We start from the raw sequence: 19,073 nt of genomic DNA, 5'->3' as shown, positions 1-19,073 counted from the left end.
TAACAGAGCCTATCAACATGAGAATAGAAACAAGACAGTGGCTTCCCATGACCTACTGTGTGGGTTACCTTTTGACCCATTGGTTTGGCTCACATTTTTGTGGGCAGTATACTGACCACTACAGCACGTACACATTCAGTCATGTGGGTATATTACACACATACACACACACACACACACACGCACACATAGATGTGGGACTGTGGGAGAAAAAATGCCAGAGAGAGGCAAAATAAAGAGAATCAAAAAGTGTGATGTTGCCGCTGAATGTACATTGATGATTGGACAGTCTGGAATTCCACTGAAGCGGTTTCCCACAGTTTACAGAGAGCGGGGCGCTCGTAATGAACACACAGGATGTAGAGGTTTATTGGGAATGCTGAAATAGACCCAAAGGAATTCTACTTCTGCACTCCGTCACTGGGTTTTGATTTTTGAAGCTAAAAGCAGATTTTAATCACCGTTCCCAATACAAACAGAAGGGAATATATAATTAAATTGTTATTTTGAAAGGTGAAGGACATGCATGTGGCACTTCTGCAGTTTCTTCAGTGATTCTTCATATTTGAAAATGTTACTAATCAAGAACGTCAGTGGATTCTGTTATCTGTCTAATGCTGAAATTAGGACTAAATGCTTTAAGCTACATTCCGTTTGATCAAATAAGATGGAAGCAAGATTTTGTAAACCAGCATGAAGATTGCTGTATTCCTCATTTATAGCCAATGAGTGGAAAAGAACAGACAGAATTCCTCTGTGCTCTGCACTATCTCAAGACTCCAACGGGAACATAACAAAGGGTTGTAGAAGATGGTGACTTGCCAGTGTGCGCACACTCAATCACTCACAGCTGGATGTTTGGATAACAGGATGTGTTAGCTTCACTGTATTCACAGTTCAGACTTGAACTGCCTCAGTTGAAATTATGAATCAAAGGAGACCTGTTCTGGAGGATGGAAATCAATCAAAATATCACACGATTGAAAAGAGAAACAGAAGTAAAGACAATCTATTGATGAACGAAGACTTTGGTGAGGACTGTTATGGCAGTTATGGACACTACTATGGGTAAGTTGGTCAAGGTTTTGTATTTACTGTCTGTTTAATTGCCATTGCCTTCAAAGATAATTTGTAGTTCAATGTCCTGACCTGAAACTGTCACTCAGCATTTACTGAAAAATCTGTAAACCAGTTTGCTCATTTAAAAAGTCAGGTTTCATTAAATAGGCATTAGAAACTATTAACGGAAGTTTGACGATTCATATCATGCATAAGTCATTAGCATTAATTTGTAAAAAAAACACACACACAAAAAAAACATTGTTTAGTAAAACTAGATGCTATCAAACAAGTATTTATTTTCATGAATAAATTAGGAGTTGTACTGGAAACAGTAACAAATAATTTTATGTAGACCTCATTTGTATTACTCAACAACATATTCATCATGTAAATGATATGTTTGTGTATAACATATCATAAACTATATATAAGGTATAATATAATACAATCAATATTTACAATTATAAATTACTGTCATTACAATAACATAACATTTACATATAAAATATAACAATATTGTATTATACAGATTAGTAGTTAATAGTTAACAAGTGTTAACTATTCTAAAGTGTTACCAAATATTTATATAGTTGTTTGTTAAAGGGGTCATATGATGCTGCTAAAAAGAACATTATTTGGGGTATTTAGTGATGACATTTTTTTTAATGAAATGTGTTTGTGTAGTTTAAATAAATAAAAAAAAAACACACACACACATTATTTTCCAAATATTGAACATTCTTGTTGCTCCTCTATGCCCCACTTTTCTGAAACGTGTTGATTTTTTATAAAGCTCATCAGTCTGAAAAGCAAGCTGTGCTCTGATTGGCCAGCTATCCAGTGTATTGTGATTGGCTGAATACCTCAAGTGTTTGATGGAAATGTTTTGCCCCTTGCCATACTGTGATGCGTGTCCCAGTCAGAACACTGGCGTGACAAGACAATAACAATAAAAGCCATTACAAATGAACCATTTGTTGCATCCATTGGGGACACAATAACTACAGATTATAATGATTTATACTGTATTTTTAAGTGTTGTGTTGCATCACCCCGCATAAACATAAAACCATGTCTGCATTTGTGATCGGAAAAACGACAAACAACAAGCCTACTCTACACTGCTCAAAACTCGTCATCATTGTCTGCTTACAGTTCCTTTCAGGAACAGCTGGCATTGTAGTCTTCTCTCCCAAGAGACTACTGCACACATCTGAGTATTTGGTTTGAACTGTTCTGGAACAGTGTTGTAAATACAAATTAACCATTGATTTCTCGTTGTGTCCTCTTTTGGAAGGGCAAACAAATTAGCTTTGCAATGAAACAGCGCCTCCATTACATTCCACATCATGACGTAGAGATGTGGGGGTGTGTTTAAACCAGGGGTTTCAGGAGAGTGTGGACAAGTCTTAACTTTTTTAAAGAATATCTCTTTGGGTTTGAGACTTTAGTCTTTGCCACTTCTTATCTATTCACGAACAGCTTGTAACACTCCAAAGAGAAAGGAAAACTTGAAATCGCATCATAAGACCCCTTTAAATAAAAATACACAAATACAATTATGTACAATGATATGTATGATATTCATATGGCATTGAATATTTGCTAATTTTTTATGTCTGGAAAAAAAAATCAGATATTAATAAGAAAACATGCACTGATCAGTAATAACAAAAGGGTCTACCCTTTAAATGAATTACAATACAGTCTTTGGTAGATTGGTAATTGTTTGATTTCCAAGTAACTTAAGTGGTGTGAATAATAACATTACAAAACATTTTGCCAAATTTCGGTCACAGTACAAATTCTTGATCTGTTTTTAACCGTAGTGAGAACCTGACCCGACAGGCGTTACCCAAGAGCAGAAGGCAGGCGGTGCGAGGGGCAGCCTACATGTTCAATGCCCATCCCAACAGCCTAACCCCTGTAGAGGAACGCTTCCTTGATGCCGCCGAGTATGGAAACATACCTGTGGTGCGTCGAATGCTTGAGGAGATCCCTGCGCTGGATGTAAACTGTGTGGACTACATGGGCCAGAATGCATTGCAGTTGGCGGTGGCAAATGAGCACTTAGAAGTAACAGAGCTCTTGTTGAAGAAAGACAACCTGTCACGTATTGGCGATGCACTTTTGTTGGCCATCAGCAAAGGTTACACCAGAATTGTCGAGGCCATTTTGACCCACAAAGCTTTTGCCGACTCCAAGAGACTTACAGCGAGTCCTAGTCAGGCTCCAATGCATGATGACTTTTTTGCATACGATGAAGATGGCACACGCTTTTCACATGACGTCACTCCAATCATTCTAGCATCTCATTGTCACGAATATGAAATCGTGCACATTCTTCTGGGAAAGGGTGCTCGCATTGAGCAGCCACATGACTACTTTTGTACCTGTGACACCTGCAATTACCATCAAAAGTACGATTCTTTCTCCCACTCTCGCTCACGTATCAATGCCTACAGGGGACTGGCCAGTCCAGCGTACCTCTCTCTATCCAATGAGGATCCTGTGTTGGCAGCCCTTGAGCTCAGCAATGAGCTGGCTTCCTTGGCCAATATTGAAAAAGAATTTAAGGTACAGCAGTGTCAACTAGGCCTGTTTGTCAATTAAAACGATAGTTCACTCAAACATGAAAATCGTGCGATTATTTAATCACCTTCATTCTTCGAAACCCGAAGAATGTACTAGTCCTTGTTTTCCATGTAAATAAAGTAGAAGTGAACACCAGTTTACTCATTTCACATATAGTCATACACATGAGCAGTTTAAGCAGACTGAAACCATTATTTTAGTATTATTTCTAGACTGTAGTATTTATTCATATTTTGATTTATCTTTTATTTTTGTTTTGAGTTTTAATTTTAATTTACATTTGTTATTTTGTCATGCACTTTTGTCATTTTTGCTTTATTATATTTTGCTTTAATTTGTGTTTCACAATTAGCAATAACTACACTGACTGAAATGTTAAGTCATTTTTCACTAAAGTTTGACATCACGTGTCATGACCAGTTAAAATTAACCATTGTGTGTCAGGTGACCAATCACTATTCTGCTTCTTTGAAAATATTAAACTGCACATGAGAAATGACAATTAAGTAGAGGGAAATATTATAAGTGAAAAGCCAATTAAATTTGTTACTGTAAGTTGTATGGACTCATTTCATGATCGTCATTTACTGTTATTTTTGAGCTCGATGACCAGTACATTCTTCAATACTGATTTGTTTGCGCTCCACACAAGAATTCGCACAAAACTTTCATTTTGGTTGAACTATTTTTTATGTAATAAGATTGCATGTTCTTAGTAATGATTATCTTTCTCAGAATGAATATAGGAAGCTTTCTATGCAATGCAAAGACTTTGTTGTGGGACTTCTGGACCTTTGTCGGAGCACAGAGGAAGTGGAAGCCATTCTGAGCGGTGAAGATGATGAGACTTTAGAAGTGCCTGGTCGACCAAGTCTCATTCGCTTAAAACTCGCAATAAAGTACGAACTGAAAAAGGTAAATATAAAAAACAGAACTCTGATAATCTGCCCTCAAATTCTCCCTCAGAATGCTTCTTTTAATTTATTTATCCCAAACAGTTTGTGGCCCATCCTAACTGTCAACAACAGCTCTTATCTATATGGTACGAAAACCTGCCCGAACTCAGGCAGCAGACCACCGCCATTAAGTTCCTAGTGGTTTTAGGTGTTGCAGTCGGACTTCCCTTTCTAGCAATGGTTTATTGGGTGGCACCATGCAGCAAGGTAAGTATGTTCGCACAAGTATGCTGTTTACTTTCTAACACTGCTGAAATCCAGGTATACTGCATAGCAAACATACAGTACATGATTAAAGAATCAAGCAATGGCGTTAACATGAATCATTCACTGAAATCTTTGCTCAGTAAGGCTGTTCCCATGGTTGTAAATTATAGCAGTGCTTAAAATATCCAGCATATCCTGAGTCACAATAATGTTGATAAGCATATCAGGCTGATAAGCAGTAATGTACAAATATACAATAGAGGAATGTATCCACAGCCCATGAAATCTTTTGTCAATCACACCACAATCAGTAAAACATGCTGTTACCAACAGATGGGAAAGATCATGCGTGGCCCTTTCCTTAAGTTTGTGGCACACGCGGCCTCCTTCACTATTTTCCTTGGCCTTTTGGTCTTAAATACTGCGGATCGCTTTGATGGGACAAAGCTGCTTCCAAATATGACCATTCATGACTATCCAACACAGCTGTTTCGTATGAAAACAACTCCCTTTACGTGGATGGAAATACTCATCATTTCCTGGGCCATAGGTTTGTTTCTGACTGATTTTCTACTTGTTAAATGTTACTACTCTACTACAATCTGTATTGAGAGAACAAATTGTACAGTTCATTTGCATGTCCCAGGACAGACTGCATGTTGCAACATTCATTTCTGTGATTTAATGTCCTTCACTCAGGGATGATTTGGGCAGAATGCAAGGAGATCTGGTCCCAAGGTCCAAGAGAATATCTGGTGGAGCCTTGGAATTTGCTAGACTTTGGAATGCTGGCCATTTTTGTGGCATCCTTCATCTCAAGGATAATGGCTTTCTGGCATGCATGTGCAGCTCAACGCTATGTGGATGAGCACTACACTGATTTGACCAATGTAACTTTGCCTTTTGAGGTGGGATACTTCCAGTTGGGTGAGTGATTGTCCTCTCAAGTCAGGCAAGATTTAGTTTTCCACAAACTTACAATATAGAGCCCAATACTGTACAAGCAATCTTGCTAAATATCCTTTGTTTTTTTCAGCTCGGATCGACTGGCTCCCATCGGATCCTCAGTTAGTTTCTGAGGGCTTGTACGCCATTGCAGTGGTCCTGAGCTTTTCTCGAATTGCGTACATCCTGCCAGCGAATGAGAGCTTTGGTCCACTGCAGATATCTTTGGGACGAACTGTGAAGGACATCTTCAAGTTCATGATTATCTTCATTCTAGTCTTCCTTGCCTTCATGATTGGAATGTTCAACCTTTACTCATATTACCGGGGCGCTAAACAGAATGAAGCTTTCACAACGTGAGTAGAAATACAGTCATGAGTTTGCCCATTAAGACCTGTTCTTGGATCTTTGTCCTGGTACAAGGCTTCTATTAAAAACACAATAATAAGTATGAATTATCATTTACTATTCTTATAATAAGGGGGGAATAATAAGAATCAATTAATTGGTTAATTCTTTCTGAAGTATCATGTGACACTAAAGACAGGTAAAGACAGTCTTTGTGTGCGCCATAGTCTTCTTTCGAAAACCTGAAAAAAATCTTGTCGACCCCAGACTTTTGAGTGGTAGTCTAAATACATAAATTGTATGAAATTATAAGCGAATTGATCCATAAACATGTTGTAGTTGGCAAAATAAATGCATTTCTTATGAGAAAAGGAAATGTTCTTCAATTTACAACTTCATCAATAAATATCTCTCTCTATCTCTGTAGTGTAGAGGAAAGCTTCAAAACATTGTTTTGGGCAATATTTGGCCTTTCTGAGGTCAAATCAGTAGTCGTGAACAATGGACACAAGTTCATCGAGAACATTGGCTATGTTCTCTATGGAGTTTACAATGTCACAGTGGTCATCGTCCTGCTCAACATGCTCATCGCTATGATTAACAATTCCTTTCAGGAGATTGAGGTACTTGATGTCTTCTCAGTTTTACATCTTCATATTTCATTCTAAGATTTGCTGACAATAAATCTTTGTGCAGTGGAGCAAATGGAATGTGTAAATCTGCATTTAAGACTTTGTGCTGATGAAGCACTCCAGAGTTTTTGCATACAATGGAAAACACAACCTTATCTCCGCAGAATGGGATAATTAGTTTGACTGTTTAATTTTTTGGTAACACTTTACAATAACAGTACATGAATCATCATTTACTAATACCTGAATTAATAATAACTTGACTATGAACTAATGATGAGTTAAGACATGTATTAATCAAGAGCTAATGAAGAACTAACTTAACTCTGACATGAGTCATATGAAATACTGCATGAATAACACTACCTTAATTACATGTTAGTTCCTGCATGATAGTTAATGTATTAATTAACACTTTGAGAAAAACTAAACCACACATGTTCTAGAAGCAAGATGTATGAAAATGGTACAATTTATACATTTGCCACCAGCTCTGTCCTAAACATCAGTGAAAGACAGTGGATTTATTGCAATATTTACGTTTAACCTAACTCAACCAACGCACAATGATGCATTTATAATTAAAAACAATTTGATCATTCGGTTTTGAGTGATGCCACTGCTGCTGTCCTACAATAACATTAAGCAGACGCAATTTTCCAAATTAAAATCAGTTAGCTTAGAGATGCTGATTATCACTTTTGTTATGTTATGGATTGGTTTACTGTCTTTATATCAGACGTTTGTCTGGCTCTTCTTTTGGGCCACTATCTGCACTTCAAATTATCAACTTTCCTCCTACCGTTCAGTTCCTTCTCCATCCAACTACAGCCACAGGACCTCTGCTCTTCAACTTATTTACAAACCACCGAAAAGGACCAAATTCCTGACTTAGATGAGCTGAATATGGATAGAACATGTGTAATTGATAACTTTTTAAAGATGTGCCACACCAAGACAAGTCATGACATAATGATACATCAACAAGTCATGAATTCATGTTACTTTATCAGTAATTAATGATGAGTTAGTAATAATGTGCCCCCCCCCCAGTAAAGTCATGACATAATGATACATCAACAAGTCATGAATTCATGTTAGTCTATGAGCTGTTAATGATTTAGTAATGTGTAGTAATGTGAAGTCATTATCTAAATAATCTCAATTAACATCTACCAAGGAGATTCTTATTTTGCAACAGTATATCCAAGATGATTACTTCAAGATACACATTACCCAGCACTTAAAACACAGAAATTAAAAAGGCAAAATACACATTTTATTTAACAAAGCTTTTAAATATCAGTGCACCTTAAATCAATGGGACAAGTTAACAGGTATTTTACAATCAAATGTTCAGTGTGTTGTCCTCTTAACAGGAAATTGATGGTGAATATCTTTTATTAGGCACCCAAGTGTCCCCCGTTAATTTTTTTCACCAAGCCAACGAGTTCACTCTATGAGAGAGAGTTGATGTTTCAGCATGTTCTCTGTCCTATTCTCTCTTAGTCTCCATACACTTGTTTTGTATGTCAACCAAGCTCTTTCCATGTGTTGTGAGTGAGCTCCACTGTGTGGGTCTACAAACCACTAGGAATGGTTCACTGTAAAATGTTTGTAGCCCATATTGGCCGAAGCCGTCCGGTAGGCTCTCCACTCATCGGGAATAATGTTAGTTCCTTGGATGCACGTTTTGCAACTATGGGGATGAGGTGAGGTCTTGATCTTCTTTTCACAAGCCGCAAGATTGGGTGTCTGCATTTATCCCTCACACCTAGCATGCCAAACACCCATTTTTTTCACCTCCATGTTGTTGATGCTCTCCCTCGTCCATACTGTAAAAAGTTAAATATTTAATTAAAAAGAGAAATACTACAATATTATGCAATTATATTCATTTAACATGTTTACACATACAAAAGGGTGACAAATTAAAGGAAAATCTGCAGGAGCTTTATAAATGGCAAACCAAGAAGTATGAAGATGAAGAAAGTACCTCTATCCACATCCATCCATCATAAACATTGGGGGCTTTTCATTTGAACAACCCTCTACATTGTGAGTAAATCACTTGCTAATCTTCACTCTGGGCGACTAACTGATATGTAATATTAGCCAATGGGCTAATAAACTCTCAGATTTTACTCGTCAGTGTGTAAGTTGAAGGCCAAGTATAGGTTTATCACAAATATATTTTCACTTGCCGAACACACAGACTGAGCGCTTCAGAGTTTCAGGATCGATGCTATTTTCAGTTCATCTCAATGGATGCACAGCACACCTGTATTTGATGTACCATAAACTTTAGTGTAAAGGCGCACGACTCATCACTTTGGTGAAAGCAGAGAGCACGAAAGTCATATGTACACATGCAGAATTGACACATTACATGTAAATAATATTTTTTGTTTATTTTCCTGTTAAAATAACAGAGATCCTTTGGATTTTTCCTGCTTTTAAGAACTGCCAATCAAACTTTGAAAATACATTGTAACATTTTACTATTCCTTCTCTGCTGTCCGACAACAGACTCACCTGTAAATGAATACTAGCCAAGATGACAAGCTGAGTTTTGATCTCTCGAAGAGAGACCCGACTCGCACTGATCGGCTGGTTTTCTTGCCTCGATGACTTTTATGTCTGCACATCCTGTGATGGTGACAAATGTCAAAACATGGTTATGCAGACAACAGTATTTTACCTGGACTAAGAATGAATAAATTGTGGTAAAAAAAAAAAATCAAAAGCCAATGTGTTTACTACTACTGCAGAAGTAAAGCCCATTGCCAAAGCAGGAAGCTTTTGTGCAGTCTTTTCTGTAAAATGCGGTCTTTGTTTCATGTGCAAAGCTTACTACTTTTACTTTTTACCAATTATTAATTTAATATTAAATGGATAGTTTGCCCAAATAGCAAAATTATGTCATTAATAACTTACACTCGTGTTGTTCCAAACCCGTAAGACCTCCGTTTATCTTCTGAACACAGTTTAAGATAATTTAGTCCGAGAGCTCTCAGTCCCTCCATTGAAGCTGTGTGTAAGGTCTACTGTCCATGTCCAGAAAGGCAAGAAAAAATCATCAAAGTAGTCGATGTGACACCAGAGGGTCAGCTAGAATTTTTTTTAAGCATCGAAAATACATTTTTGTCCAAAAATAGCAAAAACAACGACTTTATTCAGCATTGTCTTTTCTTCCGTGTCTGTTGTGAGCGCGTTCACAGCACAGCAGTTTGTGATATCCGGTTCATGAACGAATCATTCGATGTAACCGGATGTTTTTGAACCAGTTCACCAAATCGAACTGAATCGTTTTAAACGGTTCGCGTCTCCAATACACATTAATCCACAAATGAATTAAGCTGTTAACTTTTTTTATGTGGCAGACACTCCCTCTGAGTTAAAACAATCAAATATCCCAGAGTAATTCATTTACTCAAACAGTACACTGAGTGAACTGCTGTGATGAGAGAACTGAAGATGAACACCGACCAGATAATGACTCGTTCACGAATCAAGAACCGGTTGCATTGGTTCTCGGATCACCAGTACTTCTTTCGGACAGTTCGATTCAATAAAGCGGTTGAAGAAAACGGTTCACCGGTTTTTGCGCTCGACGTAATGCGTCATTGGCGATGATTGTCCTTGATTCAATCCTTCGGTTTACCCCGAGCGGCAACCTCTCACTCTCTCTAGTGAAGCCAATAAGGAAGTGACTAAAACTGCAATTCATCGACTGGCCGCTTGAGGCTGGCTGCAAAAGGGAGTCAGTCCCATAGACTCCCCATGTTAAAGTTGCCCAACTTTACAGCAGAAAAAAAACATGTTTACAGCCTGGTTCAAAAAATGAGTTTGGTCTATATTGCTAATTTTGCCTTTCATGACAACTGTGAGGGGGGTGAATGTTTTTATAACGCTGTTTATATTATATTAAGCCTTAAAGTTCTGCATAATTAAGGGCGTGGCCACTTGAGTGACAGGTGGATTGCCGCTGCTGACAATGCCGTCGTGCTAGGTGGGCGTGGCGTCAGCAATCAGCTCCCGCCTTTTTGCCCATTTTCGAATATCCGGGAGGGTCGCGTGGTGACGCGCTGCCAAGGTGGCGACGGCCCGCTCTGCAGGCTTCAAAACCGCTATTGAGGAGTATATGGGTGACGTCACGGACACTACGTCCATAGTTCTTTCACAGTCTATGGTTTACCCGCGCTGATAACACTAGCTCAGAATCAGTTCAGAATCAATCACCAAAAGAATCAGTTCATTTCAGATGCTCTGTGTCTGCTTCACACTGAATCACACATGTGCAGTACTGAAGATAAACGGAGGTCTTACGGGTTTGGAACAACACGAGTGTAAGTTATTAATGACATAATTTTGCTATTTGGGCAAACTATCCATTTAATATTAAATTAATAATTGGTAAAAAGTAAAAGTAGTAAGCTTTGCACATGAAACAAAGACCGCATTTTACAGAAAAGACTGCACAAAAGCTTCCTGCTTTGGCAATGGGCTTTACTTCTGCAGTAGTAGTAAACACATTGGCTTTTGATTTTTTTTTTTTACCACAATTTATTCATTCTTAGTCCAGGTAAAATACTGTTGTCTGCATAACCATGTTTTGACATTTGTCACCATCACAGGATGTGCAGACATAAAAGTCATCGAGGCAAGAAAACCAGCCGATCAGTGCGAGTCGGGTCTCTCTTCGAGAGATCAAAACTCAGCTTGTCATCTTGGCTAGTATTCATTTACAGGTGAGTCTGTTGTCGGACTGCAGAGAAGGAATAGTAAAATGTTACAATGTATTTTCAAAGTTTGATTGGCAGTTCTTAAAAGCAGGAAAAATCCAAAGGATCTCTGTTATTTTAACAGGAAAATAAACAAAAAATATTATTTACATGTAATGTGTCAATTCTGCATGTGTACATATGACTTTCGTGCTCTCTGCTTTCACCAAAGTGATGAGTCGTGCGCCTTTACACTAAAGTTTATGGTACATCAAATACAGGTGTGCTGTGCATCCATTGAGATGAACTGAAAATAGCATCGATCCTGAAACTCTGAAGCGCTCAGTCTGTGTGTTCGGCAAGTGAAAATATATTTGTGATAAACCTATACTTGGCCTTCAACTTACACACTGACGAGTAAAATCTGAGAGTTTATTAGCCCATTGGCTAATATTACATATCAGTTAGTCGCCCAGAGTGAAGATTAGCAAGTGATTTACTCACAATGTAGAGGGTTGTTCAAATGAAAAGCCCCCAATGTTTATGATGGATGGATGTGGATAGAGGTACTTTCTTCATCTTCATACTTCTTGGTTTGCCATTTATAAAGCTCCTGCAGATTTTCCTTTAATTTGTCACCCTTTTGTATGTGTAAACATGTTAAATGAATATAATTGCATAATATTGTAGTATTTCTCTTTTTAATTAAATATTTAACTTTTTACAGTATGGACGAGGGAGAGCATCAACAACATGGAGGTGAAAAAAATGGGTGTTTGGCATGCTAGGTGTGAGGGATAAATGCAGACACCCAATCTTGCGGCTTGTGAAAAGAAGATCAAGACCTCACCTCATCCCCATAGTTGCAAAACGTGCATCCAAGGAACTAACATTATTCCCGATGAGTGGAGAGCCTACCGGACGGCTTCGGCCAATATGGGCTACAAACATTTTACAGTGAACCATTCCTAGTGGTTTGTAGACCCACACAGTGGAGCTCACTCACAACACATGGAAAGAGCTTGGTTGACATACAAAACAAGTGTATGGAGACTAAGAGAGAATAGGACAGAGAACATGCTGAAACATCAACTCTCTCTCATAGAGTGAACTCGTTGGCTTGGTGAAAAAAATTAACGGGGGACACTTGGGTGCCTAATAAAAGATATTCACCATCAATTTCCTGTTAAGAGGACAACACACTGAACATTTGATTGTAAAATACCTGTTAACTTGTCCCATTGATTTAAGGTGCACTGATATTTAAAAGCTTTGTTAAATAAAATGTGTATTTTGCCTTTTTAATTTCTGTGTTTTAAGTGCTGGGTAATGTGTATCTTGAAGTAATCATCTTGGATATACTGTTGCAAAATAAGAATCTCCTTGGTAGATGTTAATTGAGATTATTTAGATAATGACTTCACATTACTACACATTACTAAATCATTAACAGCTCATAGACTAACATGAATTCATGACTTGTTGATGTATCATTATGTCATGACTTTACTGGGGGGGGGGCACATTATTACTAACTCATCATTAATTACTGATAAAGTAACATGAATTCATGACTTGTTGATGTATCATTATGTCATGACTTTACTTGGGAGGGCACATTATTACTAACTCATCATTAATTACTGATAAAGTAACATGAATTCATGACTTGTTGATGTATCATTATGTCATGACTTGTCTTGGTGTGGCACATCTTTAAAAAGTTATCAATTACACATGTTCTATCCATATTCAGCTCATCTAAGTCAGGAATTTGGTCCTTTTCGGTGGTTTGTAAATAAGTTGAAGAGCAGAGGTCCTGTGGCTGTAGTTGGATGGAGAAGGAACTGAACGGTAGGAGGAAAGTTGATAATTTGAAGTGCAGATAGTGGCCCAAAAGAAGAGCCAGACAAACGTCTGATATAAAGACAGTAAACCAATCCATAACATAACAAAAGTGATAATCAGCATCTCTAAGCTAACTGATTTTAATTTGGAAAATTGCGTCTGCTTAATGTTATTGTAGGACAGCAGCAGTGGCATCACTCAAAACCGAATGATCAAATTGTTTTTAATTATAAATGCATCATTGTGCGTTGGTTGAGTTAGGTTAAACGTAAATATTGCAATAAATCCACTGTCTTTCACTGATGTTTAGGACAGAGCTGGTGGCAAATGTATAAATTGTACCATTTTCATACATCTTGCTTCTAGAACATGTGTGGTTTAGTTTTTCTCAAAGTGTTAATTAATACATTAACTATCATGCAGGAACTAACATGTAATTAAGGTAGTGTTATTCATGCAGTATTTCATATGACTCATGTCAGAGTTAAGTTAGTTCTTCATTAGCTCTTGATTAATACATGTCTTAACTCATCATTAGTTCATAGTCAAGTTATTATTAATTCAGGTATTAGTAAATGATGATTCATGTACTGTTATTGTAAAGTGTTACCAATTTTTTAATTTAATTTTAATTGAACAAAACCATTTTCTTTGCTCATACCTCTGCATCTCTGTTTTGATTCATTTGTCACTTTAAGTTTTCAAAGCATTATTGTTTCCTATTGTTTTGCAGGATGATGCAGATGTTGAGTGGAAGTTTGCCCGGGCCAAGCTCTGGTTCACCTACTTCGAGGAGGGCCGGACTCTCCCTGTGCCTTTTAACTTGGTTCCCAGTCCCAAATCTGTTCTGGGTCTGGTTATGGGGGCTAAGGGTCTTTTGCAGGAGATTTTCAAAAGACACAAAGCCATTATAAAGGGGTCTGAGCTCAGTGAGGTGAGGGAAATCCCTTCTAATTCTGCATTACAGTAAGAAAATTCACAATGTGACACAATAAACTAATCCATTTATGTTGCTCTTGTGATTTGTTGGATCATAATTCAGTTGGGAAAGAGCAAAACTTGCCAGGACAAATCTCCTCCTAGCCCCAGTCGATATCAGGCATGTTTACTTCCATTTTTTATGCTGCACCTTACGTTTATCATAGATCTGAATATGGTTCATATTTTTTTTTTTTTTTTGCAAGTTGACATTGATTTTACCACATTTAATCTGTATAGAAAATTATGAAGCGTCTTGTTAAGCGATACATCATCAAAGCCCAAAATGACAAAGAATGTGATGAAGTCAATGAAGGTGAGTGTATTTAAACTTTCATTAAAATTCACAAACATACAACTGGTAAAAGAGGTACTGAACATGTAACCTTTTTTCTCAGTAAATATATTATAAAAGGTATTGTTGACATTAAATTTTCACCAGCTGTCGGTAACAACTTCATTGTTGGTATGGTGTTTTTGAGCTGATTCGCCTTGCCATTTGACTTCCAAACATGGAGTGTATTATGGCATCCAAAGAGTTTAATTTTGGTCTCATTTGAGTATATTCTCTCAGTATTTCACAGGCTTGTCTAAATGTTGTGCAGCAAACTTTAAACGAGCTTCAACATACTTTTACAATGGAGACTTGTGTGGTGAGCGTGAATACAGGCCACTGCGGTTGAGTGCATTACTTATTGTATTCTCTGAAACAACTGAACCTGCCAATTCCAGGTCTTTCTGAAGCTCTCCACAAGTGGTCCTTGGCTCTTGGACAACTCTTCTGATAGTTCTTTTCACTCCTCTGTCAGAAATCTTCTGATGAGCAACTGGATGTGGCTGGTTTATGGTGAAATTATGTTCTTTCCACTTCCAGATTATGTCCCCAACAGAGAAGTTTAGAAATCCTTTTGTAACTAACAATGCCATCAGTGTGTCTTGCAATGATAAGGTTGCAAAGGTCTTGAGAGAGCTCTTTGCTTTTACCCATCATGAGATGTTTCTTGTGTGACACCTTAGTCACTTTTTTATAGGCCAAAGTTGGGAATGAACCAATTAATATTAATTTCCACTGACAAGGGGCAGGATTGTTTTCTAATTACTGATAGATTTCAGATGTTTTCTTGGCTTTCCATGCCTTTTTACACCTCATTTTCTTCATGTGTTCAATACTTTTCCCTGTATCATTTCATTTTATTACACATAACTTAATTTCTAATGTTATTTATTTGTACGTATGGATTACTTTGGTTGTTACCGACATCTGGTGACAATTTCGTGTCAACAGTACCTTTAGAAATATATTTACTGAGAAAAATGGTGACTTTCAATACTTATTTTACCTGCTGTACAGGTAAATTCATTATTTTCCATAATGTAATGATAAATATTAAAATTTCATATATTTTAGATACATTGCACACATACTGAAATATTTCAGGTCTTTTATTGTTTTAATACTGATGATTTTGGCATACAGCTCATGAAAACACAAAATTCCTATCTCAAAAAATTAGCACATTTCATCCGACCAAAAAAAAGAAAAGTGTTTTTAATACAAAAAAAGTCAACCTTTAAATAATTATGTTCAGTTATGCTCTCAATACTTGGTCGGGAATCCTTTTGCAGAAATGACTGCTTCAATGTGGCGTGGCATGGAGGCAATCAGCCTGTGGCACTGCTGAGGTGTTATGGAGGCCCAGGATGCTTCGATAGCGGCCTTAAGCTCATCCAGAGTGTTGGGTCTAGCGTCTCTCAACTTCTCTTCACAATATCCCACAGATTCTCTATGGGGTTCAGGTCAGGAGAGTTGGCAGGCCAATTGAGCACAGTAATACCATGGTCAGTAAACCATTTACCAGTGGTTTTGGCACTGTGAGCAGGTGCCAGGTCATGCTGAAAAACGAAATCTTCATCTCCATAAAGCTTTTCAGCAGATGGAAGCATGAAGTGCTCCAAAATCTCCTGATAGCTAGCTGCATTGACCCTGCCCTTGATAAAACACAGTGGACCAACACCAGCAGCTGACATTGCACCCCAGACCATCGCTGTCTGTGGGTACTTGACACTGGACTTCAGGCATTTTGGCATTTCCTTCTCCCCAGTCTTCCTCCAGACTCTGGCACCTTGATTTCCGAATGACATGCAAAATTTGCTTTCATCCGAAAAAAGTACTTTGGACCACTGAGCAACAGTCCAGTGCTGCTTCTCTGTAGCCCATTTCCTACACACGCCTGTGCACGGTGGCTCTGGATGTTTCTCCTCCAGACTCAGTCCACTGCTTCCGCAGGTCCCCCAAGGTCTGGAATAGGTCCTTCTCCACAATCTTCCTCAGGGTCCGGTCACCTCTACTCGTTGAGCAGCGTTTTTTGCCACACTTTTTCCTTCCCACAGACTTCCCACTGAGGTGCCTTGATACAGCACTCTGGGAACAGCCTATTCGTTCAGAAATTTCTTTCTGTTTCTTACCCTCTCGCTTGAGGGTGTCAGTGATGTCCTTCTGGACAGCAGTCAGGTCGGCAGTCTTACCCATGATTGCGGTTTTGAGTAATGAACCGGCCTGAGTTTTTAAAAGCCTCAGGAATCTTTTGCAGGTGTTTAGAGTTAATTGGTTGATTCAGATGATTAGGTTAATAGCTCGTTTAGAGAACCTTTTCATGATATGCTAATTTTTTGAGATAGAAATTTTGGGTTTTCATGAGCTGTATGCCAAAATCATCAGTATTAAAACAATAAAAGATCTGAAATATTTCAGTTGGTGTGCAATGAATCTAAAATATATGAAAGTTTAATTTTTATCATTACATTATGGAAAATAATGAACTTTTATCACAATATGCTAATTTTTTGAGAAGGACCTGTATATATATATTATTCAGAGCTTTTTACTCATGGTACTCACTTTTAACTGTCACTGTAAGAAAAAATAGGTTTTATTTTGTTGTGTACCACTGAAAAATTAAAATCAAAGGTGCCTGGAACAAAGTGTAAGAGATAACAATTTTTGGGTGAAATATGTCTGTTTTCACTATAAAACTTTATGTGTTCAAACTGAATTTTCTGATTTATATTTTTCATAATTCATGCTGAAAGCTGCTGTGTTGCAGGTGAACTGAAGGAGATTAAGCAGGACATTTCAAGTCTTCGTTATGAGCTGCTGGAGGAAAAGTCACACAACATGGAGGAGCTGGCAAAGCTAGTGAGGACACTTCAAAAAAACCTCTCTCAGGACTGCTTGATACTAAAGTCTCATTAAAGAAGTCAGGCGACTGTGATTTTTATTTTAAAGAAGCATATAATTAACATATTTATCAAGCAAGACAATTTGCACAAGGACTACTACTCTGCCTTGGCCTGCTGGGTTAACAGAACACAGAACAGCTGTTGAGCTTTCCATGACTGTGAAGAAACATTGTGTGTTTCTGTTTTGGTGATACATTATTGAGATATATATATGCACAAATTACTGTTAAGAATTTTTTATTTAATTTTTTCGGTAAGTACTCTAATAATTCACATACACCGAAAATTTTACTTGAGGGATTAAAATTTATAGAAAACAAAAACAAAAAAACAACTGTTTTAGTTTGCATGTAGTAAATGTTAAATATTTAGTGAAACAAATTACAAATTATAAATCCTAATTCTTTTACATTTTTATTTTACTATTGTATTTTTTGTACATATATATATATATATATATTGTGTGTGTGTGTAATTTGTCTAGAAAAAAATATAAACCTACAGAATTAAATAAGGTAATATTGCTTGGTAAAAAATAAATGTTCAATTGAATTTCAAATGTCATGATCACATTATCAGATATATCGACATCATCCCTCAGTTACAGAAAGTTCTGTTGGAACACATTATTAATTTTTCTTTGTTTCAAGATCAACTGTATTGCAAAAGCCTACTTTTTCAGCATGTCAGCTTCCTTTTTTATTTTTATTTTACGTGTAATCAGTTCAAAAAGTTGCAGTTAAGCTGAACAAAGCACAAGAGGAATTCAGGAACATTTACAGCACGCAGCTTTAAAGTGTCACAATCACGGTTTTTGAAATCCATCACAAAACATTCCAGAAAGTCTGACTCTGCTGACACAATAACACATGCTGCCGAGTTGACGAAGCCTTTTGATCGAACCTGTCCAAGTCTAAAAAAATAAGCTTGTCATTAAATCCTGGGAAGATTTTTTGTTTTGTTTTTTTTGTTTAAAGTTAATACATAATTTTATGTACCTGATAGGTTAATCTTTGGCCTCTTGCTGTTCACATGTTGCAGTGTCTATTACAGTCATGAAACTGTAGTTCTGGAAATCACTTCGCTGGTCAACCATGGACTTTCAAGTATTGATGTTAAAGTTCCCTAACATGATGATGTCAGATATAAGAACCTCATAGTCATCCAAAGTAGAAGCAAAAAATCCATTTAGATGACAAAGGGGAAGATACTGCTTGTCAACAACATTGTGTGTGTGTGTGTCATGCTTTATGACTGACTGCTTACACATTTAGTCACAAGTGTACATAATGTATTGCTAAATGTGGAAGTTTTGTCACAATGTCACATTTCATGTTCTGTCATGGCATATAATGTGACGTGTCTATATAGAATGTAAAGCAGGCTTAATATTCGATCGAAAACCTTTTATGCTTGAACTCAAGTGGCAAAGACGATAATAATGCATAATCACAAAAACTGAGAGATAGATAGATAGATAGATAGATAGATAGATAGATAGATAGATGAAAACAGGTCAAAACACAACCAAAGGAACC

At 37.3% G+C, this 19,073-nt stretch overlaps 1 protein-coding gene across 1 annotated transcript; it reads left to right on the top strand.

Moving 5' to 3' along the window:
* Positions 1-15: 15 nt before the first annotated feature.
* trpc6a (transient receptor potential cation channel, subfamily C, member 6a) lies at positions 16-18,487 on the top strand. Its single transcript, XM_052537301.1, has 12 exons — positions 16-1,068; positions 2,892-3,639; positions 4,393-4,572; positions 4,656-4,820; positions 5,154-5,370; positions 5,520-5,747; positions 5,857-6,121; positions 6,541-6,736; positions 14,051-14,251; positions 14,360-14,416; positions 14,536-14,611; positions 17,400-18,487. Exons 1-12 carry the CDS (start codon positions 926-928, stop codon positions 17,546-17,548), a joined length of 2,625 nt encoding a protein of 874 aa, XP_052393261.1. The 5' UTR covers positions 16-925; the 3' UTR covers positions 17,549-18,487.
* The last annotated feature ends 586 nt before the right edge of the window (positions 18,488-19,073 follow it).

Source organism: Carassius gibelio, chromosome A21 (genome assembly GCF_023724105.1).
Source record: "Carassius gibelio isolate Cgi1373 ecotype wild population from Czech Republic chromosome A21, carGib1.2-hapl.c, whole genome shotgun sequence".
In the NCBI taxonomy this organism is placed as follows: Eukaryota; Metazoa; Chordata; class Actinopteri; order Cypriniformes; family Cyprinidae; genus Carassius; species Carassius gibelio.
The sequence above is the reverse complement of the archived record's forward strand: the minus strand, read 5'-3'. Positions and strand labels throughout refer to the sequence as shown.